Source organism: Grammomys surdaster, unplaced genomic scaffold, assembly GCF_004785775.1.
Source record: "Grammomys surdaster isolate TR1022 unplaced genomic scaffold, NIH_TR_1.0 164, whole genome shotgun sequence".
NCBI lineage: Eukaryota > Metazoa > Chordata > Mammalia > Rodentia > Muridae > Grammomys > Grammomys surdaster.
In genome coordinates, this window is record NW_021604612.1 from 2,830,978 (window position 1) to 2,837,782 (window position 6,805).

Below are 6,805 nucleotides of genomic sequence, written 5' to 3' on the forward strand. Positions count from 1 at the left end.
TCCCAGCGGGGACTACTTCATTAAAACCACCACAACCATTTAGCTCTAGCGCCATGTGATTCAACACCGCCTTCTGTATACACACTTGCACACATATATACACATACATGCATACACACACTCACACAAACACACATATACATACACATATACACACACACACACACACTTGTCACACTGTCTTCCGCTCTCCATCTTCTGGGAGACTCATTTCTTAATATCCCATGCGTGAGATGGAGTGGATCTGTGTTCTGTCCATTCGACATGAAAATCCTCCAGTTCAATCCCACACTGTCCCAAAACCCACAGTTTACCTTCACCCCCAAACAGCGATGTGTAAGTAATACTGTAAACACATCACTGGGTAATAAACATATCTTGAAACAGAGGGTACCTCAGAATATGCAGTTATTATATGCCAATCCAGATAGCATTTGACCGTAAATAACTATTACAACTTAGCCTACGTGAGACATCAGTGACTGTCTTGAACATCTTCTGTCTCCTAGGTTGCTGCATCCCAGATGAAGATATTCCTCAGAGGAAGAGACATTTTGTCCACGGAACACGGATCCGCTTGTGGCCCCCCAGCAGGGTGAAGCCCACGTATCCCAATGACGGTCTGTGGAAATTCAGTCCTCGAGTCCATTCACCGATCACGACTTCAGGCAGTCAGCATCCCTCACTAACATAGTTCAGGGGAAACCATAACTGTGTTAGGCCATGCCTTTCCTTATCTGACACCTGCAAATGTCAATACGGTTGCTAGCATGTCAGAAATGAACACCTACTTGCAACAACGTGTGCCCCAGGGTGGCCTTCAACTTCCAGATATCCTCCTGCCTCAGCTTCTCAAGTGCTGAGACTTTGTCACCGCAGCTGAGTTTCTAACACGGACTTTTCAGTGACATAGTCCGGCCCACAACATAATGTTCAGTCCAACTGCACCCGCTATCTTTGCTCTTGCTGGCTCAGTCAGTGCTGTTTAAGCCTGAGGGAAGTTGCCCACCCTCAGCAGTGTGTTCCTTCAGGTCACACTCCAGTCCTTCTAGTATCTTCCATTTCTATCTGGGGCTGCTCCCTGTCCTCCTTTCACACACTAAGGAGCTTGTCCCAGCAGTACGTGACACTGCGGGTGTCCCCAGCCACCTCCACCCCTTCCTGCTCTGTGTCCACACCACACACATTCCTGAGTCTTTCATCTTCAAGGCCAATGGACTGACAGCACTCTGCCTCTTACCAGTTTCCAACAGGGTCATCATGGAGGTGGTCCCCTGTGTCAGCTTGGAAGAGGAAGACGAAGATTCTGTCGTCGGGAAGGTAAGGTGTATCCTCCTTTGTCTGAGGTAGACACACGGTCTTGCTGGTTTACTCCTTTGGGAATCAAGTTCAGGCATTAAACTCCAGGCCCACAGAATTTCCTCTGTGGAGAAATGTCAAGTGCAAGTCTGTGGCCAACTGATGCCTGAGTTAAGGCGATCTCTGTGAATGTCAGTATCAGCTACCAACTACAGGCTGGCCCTGGTGTCTTCCTCAAGCGCTGTCTAACTTCCCTTTAGGGACCCTGTGTAGTTCTGGAAGTCAGCTTCAGCGTTCTTCTCTCTTGAAGGTTGCCAAGGGGAAAGGGTGTCAATGGGGGCAAGACTTGGTCTTGCAAAAAATTAGGGTTCCTCGTTAATATTAAGCCGTTTGCCCGCCTTAAGTCCAAAGTTACTTTACAGAGGCAGCTGACCCGCCTTGTCTGAGTTCCTCTGAAGCCAGAAACTGCAGTGTCTTGTCATTTATTTAGCACCTCATACCAAAACAGCTGGGGATTAAGTAGTCTTTGTTCTTATAGTTTTTTGTTTTGTTTTATTTTGGTTTTGTTTTGTTTTTACAATACTAGTGAAAGTCGCTCACTGGAAGAGAAAAGGGACACTTTGAAAGTGATTCTAATCTTTATTTCTAAGTTCTCCTCCAGAAATTCTGTCTCAAAAAAAAAATTCTCTCTCAGCTCTTCTCTTTGTCCTCAGCACTCACACATTGTTCAGAATACAGAGTCACATGGTAAAAATCTCACCACGAGTTTACACATACACTCAAACCATAAGCTGAATATAAGACGTTAACAAGCAACCACCACCCGGCTAATTTTAGGGATTCTTACACGAGCATCATTTAGAATTAAGAAATCATCTATTTGTCTATATGGCATCACTACAAGACAGTACATCTTCATTGATCTGCAGAAATCTGGCTCAAAAGGGTAGGCTAATACCTAGTGATAGTTATGTATGTTTATAGCAACAGGAGAAGCCAATTAATAGCAGGAATCTATCCTAAAATGTAGTCCCTTCAGCCTTGCCCAGAAGGGCTCATCCACCATAGTTTTACAGTCCACGGTGAAACCGCCTCAGGAAGATTACCTGCTGGTTTTTAGCCTCTCCTGGGTGGCTCCTGGCAGGATAGATCCCTCTTTTCCATGCAGTTTTATAATCATCACCATACTGAACAAGAGATCCGAGCCAAACCCGACTAGGTGTGATCTGACCCTCGTGTCATTTTTCTTTCCGTGACCACAGGTGGAATCCTCCGACAAGGAAAACAGTAAGTGTTGCAAACTCATTCAATCTTAAGTGTTAAATGGGGATAGAATTTCTTGCCTGTCTTGTTGAGTTGTCCATCCAGTGAAAATATAGGGTCGTCTACAATGGCTGGAAGCATCTTTATCCTTCTGGCGGTACAGACTTGTGTACAGGAGGGTTGGAAGGCAGCTGTGGCTGTGTCCAAGTGGAATAAACCCCCACGCTCCAAAGAAGGGAAAAACATAGTACACACTTCACATAAATTTTTACTCCTTCAATCCAAGAATAGCTTGACGTCGTGTCTCTGCAGTTTCACACATGCAGACATTTCGGAGCTAACTGGTCCCGGGCTCATGGTTCCGTGGGATCGGAGGCAAATGAGGAGCGGGGTTGGGCTGGGGGGGTTGAGGGGGATTGAGTCCCAGCGCTGATGCTCTAAGCTGCAGGCCCGTTATCAAGTCTCAGTCAGGGGATCCACAGTCACTGTGCCAGGGCATTTCAGCTCAGACAAACCCCGGTGAGAATCCACCCTACGGGGTTTCCAACACTGCCCGTCAATGGAAAGAAGCCACGGCGCTCACACAGTCCAGGGCTGCGGTGGCGCATTTAAAAGCACATGCAGAAGTCATTAATGTGACTTGCTCATAGCAGATTAGCACCACAGGGTTATTTGATTGTGGTTAATGAGACGACCATCTAAAGCCTTACAGACCCTCAAATTCCCTACCCAGCATGGCTAAGGGATCACGTGACAGAGAGCTCCAACTGGTTCTCACTCGCTGTACACCTATGACATACCTCAGCGAGGGAGCTGAGACACCACACGCTAAACTCTAAACGCTGAAATTGTCCCGTTGTGGGAACCTCACGCCAGCTGGTCAGCCACCATCTCCATGGATATTACCACACACTCTCTACAAAAGGACGACAGAAAACAGGAAAGTGCCACACCTTTGAGGTGGTTATTTGAAAATGACAGCATTCCATCGATTCCACAGTTATAAATTAAATAAAAAAAAAAAGATATAGCTGGGCAGTGGTGGCGCACGCCTTTAATCCCAGCACTTGGGAGGCAGAGGCAGGCGGATTTCTGAGTTCGAGGCCAGCCTGGTCTACAGAGTGAGTTCCAGGACAGCCAGGGCTACACAGAGAAACCCTGTCTTGAAAAAAAAAAAAAGAAGAAGATATAAATTTTCTAGAATTTAAATCCAATCTCCTAACAAAGGTCACTTTTTTTCCTGACCTGAAACTAACCGGGCTGACCATGGATCCGCAGAGATACAGAGACCTGCCTGCCTCTGCCTCCCTCCCGACGGCTAGAGTTCAGGGCACGCAATAGCGTGCCTGGCAAAGGTCACATTTTTGTCCAGTAAACAAATCCTTTAGGAAGGGAACATGTATACAGCAGCATATGTGGAACTGGGGAAGGAAAGATCTCAGAAGTCACCAAGGAGATAGTGACAGTCGAGCTCAGCGTCTCACTGCACAGAGGAGGCAAGGGACTGTGTCCCTGGAGCCCAGCTTATGCTTCAGGCTCATCACATTTAGACAGTTTCACACGCTGGGGTGCCCTCGGCTGGGGGTGGGGGACAAATTTCCTGTTCCCCGTTCCCTCCCATGCCTCTCCTTTGCCTTCTGTCCTTGCCCCGTGTCCATCCACTGATGCTCCTGCATGACACACTGGGCACCGGCAGCAGGGTACTGACAGCGTCTCCCTCTCTTCCCTAGTCACCCTGGAGGACTTGATGGATCCCTTCCATCCTCATAGAAGATCAGAAGAATCCATCGAATACCCGAGTAGGTTGACGGCATTTGTGTAGAACATAGAAACGTCCTCTAGCCGAGGCCGTTTCCAGTAGCATCGCGGTGTGACCGTGAGAACAGACATGTCGCACAGCACAGGCACACGCTGGCGGAATTTTAAATGTCACAGATACACCGTAGAGGCTCAGTCCCAAGCCATCTCTTTTCCTCAAGAGAAGACAATTTAGCACTAGCGAACAATAACACACTTGATGCAGACATCGCCCGTGAAACACCTCCCGTTTCTTTTGTTTGTATGTGTGTTGGTGTTCTGCCTGCATGCAGGTCTACCCACTACACGCACGCACACACACGGGGCCCACAGAGGCCCTCCGAGTCACATATCCCTTGGAACTTGCATTACAGACAGTTATGACGCATCACGTGGGCACCGGGAATTGAACCAGGGTCCTCTGGGAGAGCAGCCGGTGCTCTAACCACTGAGCTGTCTCTCCGCCACTGCCTCATGCCCATGACAGGTGTAGATTTTCTCCAGGCCACTTTCGAATCTCGACTAACCATGTGCCCATGTGGACAGAACCCTACTCACAGGACACAGCATGGTCTAATCTCCACGATGACACACACACACACACACACACACACCTTTTAAATTATGGGCCGATGCAAGAGGAATGCAAAATGGTGGGCACTGTGTTATCACTGACCGGCTTAGGCACGATGTAGATGAAGGAAGGGTGGGAGTTCCGTGCTGGCTCGATGTGGGCAGGCAACTTGATTTAGCTGCCAACTATGAATGAGGACCAGATGAGAATCACACCCAGACTCTGTACCCGCCTGAAGTAACGGCTTGGCATGTCTGTGTGTGGAACCCACGCGTTACAGCCCAAAGGGTGCCTCCAAGTAACGTCATACACGTTTGGTTGGTCGCCACACCGTCCCGATACCCACTTTTCCGGTATCACCCTCCCAAACCAAAATATGATTCCCCACAGGCTATGACTGGATATTACAGAAACGGTCTGGACACACTCTGGAAGCTTGCACTCATAAGCAGAATCCCACCATCGGACAGTCACTAGGTGCTCATAGAGTCTAAGGTATTATCCCGACTTTCACATGCACGCAGCTCTTTGAATGTCCCACGGGTCCCCAGGAAGGACAAGAACAGAATCACATCCCATTCACCCAGATCCTGTCTGCTCGGTGTGCTGCACTCTGTGGTCAAAGGAGAGGTGCCCACATAGCTCATTAATGAAGCTGGTATGTCACTGGCCTTCCGATTAGATCATAGCATGTGACTGGTCAGGATTGTCCCCTCTTAGCTCATCCACAGTCCCTTCCAGTCTCAGGACTCAGAATCCATTTCTCCCACTGCCACCTCATAAGCAGGGAGAGCTGAGCATGGCTCATCCTTGGCAGTGAGGCCCCTGGTAAGGCCACAGGCCACGCCCTATTGCAGCAGGAGCGTGAGACAGGAGGATGGACTTCAGAGTTGTTCCTGAGACCCAGGTTCCCTGAGCTCCCCGTGGTCAGGACAGAGGCAGCGTCTGGTTTTTGTGGGGTTTTCTGTTTTTGTTTTTTTGAGACAGAGTTTCTCTGTATAGCCTTGGCTGTCTTGGAACTCACTCTGTCAGAGGCAGCTTCTATGGCTTTCTGGCCATAGGACATCACCGCCCGACTGGTCCTTGGGTAAACACTGCTGATGGAATATTGTCTGTCACATTAAAACCGAAGGGAGCGCCAGGCAGTGGTGGCGCACGCCTTTAATCCCAGCACTTGGGAGGCAGAAGCAGGCAGATTTCTGAGTTCTAGCCTAGTCTACAGAGTGAGTTCCAGGACAGCCAGAGCTATACAGAGAAACCCTGTCTTGAAAAACCAAAAAAAAACAAACAAAACAAAACCAACCCAACCAAACAAACAAACAAACAAAAAACGAAGGGAGCCTTCAAAGGCACAGAAACGTACAACAGAAAGTTGTCATCGTTCCAGGGAAGGGAGGGGCATAAGTGCTTGACTCCAGCAAAGGACAAGCTTAGTATACAGATGGCGCATGATACCACGCTCCAAGTACCCACTGGTTCCCACGTAAAGCCTCAGAACAGAACTCTGAGAGCCTCAGTCAGATCTTTACATGGTCACTACTTGCATGTGCCCTCAGCCTTCCTTTCATATTGACAGGCATTCCGGTCCTATTCTGTGACAGCAGGACCCATGTCCTCATGTCTGCCCCCTCTCAGCTCAGCCCTAGGCAACCATCGCACTCCTTGAGAGCACCTCCCGAGCCGGGATGCAGATCACATGTGGAAAGCAGAAAGCCTCGCTCACCCTCAGCCTGTTCATCCCACTGGGCCCCCCCCATGGGTGCAAGTGTCTCCTCACTAGGACCAGCTTGAGGGATGAGAGTTGGCTCCTGAAGTGAGCGCCATGCTCCTCCCATCCCCAGGGGCTCTCTCCGCTTCTCAACAGGGCGCCCC

The 6,805-nt window shown here is 49.2% G+C and overlaps 1 protein-coding gene across 1 annotated transcript in view; it reads left to right on the forward strand.

Annotated features, from left to right (window-relative positions):
- LOC114619584 overlaps positions 1 to 6,805 on the forward strand; it is a 47,735-nt gene that overhangs the window by 37,069 nt on the left and 3,861 nt on the right. Inside the window, exons 7-10 of the mRNA XM_028765411.1 lie at positions 510 to 620; positions 1,244 to 1,320; positions 2,562 to 2,586; positions 4,293 to 4,361. Of these exons, the coding sequence (XP_028621244.1) occupies positions 510 to 620; positions 1,244 to 1,320; positions 2,562 to 2,586; positions 4,293 to 4,361 (282 nt within the window). The remainder of the gene's footprint in view (positions 1 to 509; positions 621 to 1,243; positions 1,321 to 2,561; positions 2,587 to 4,292; positions 4,362 to 6,805) is intronic.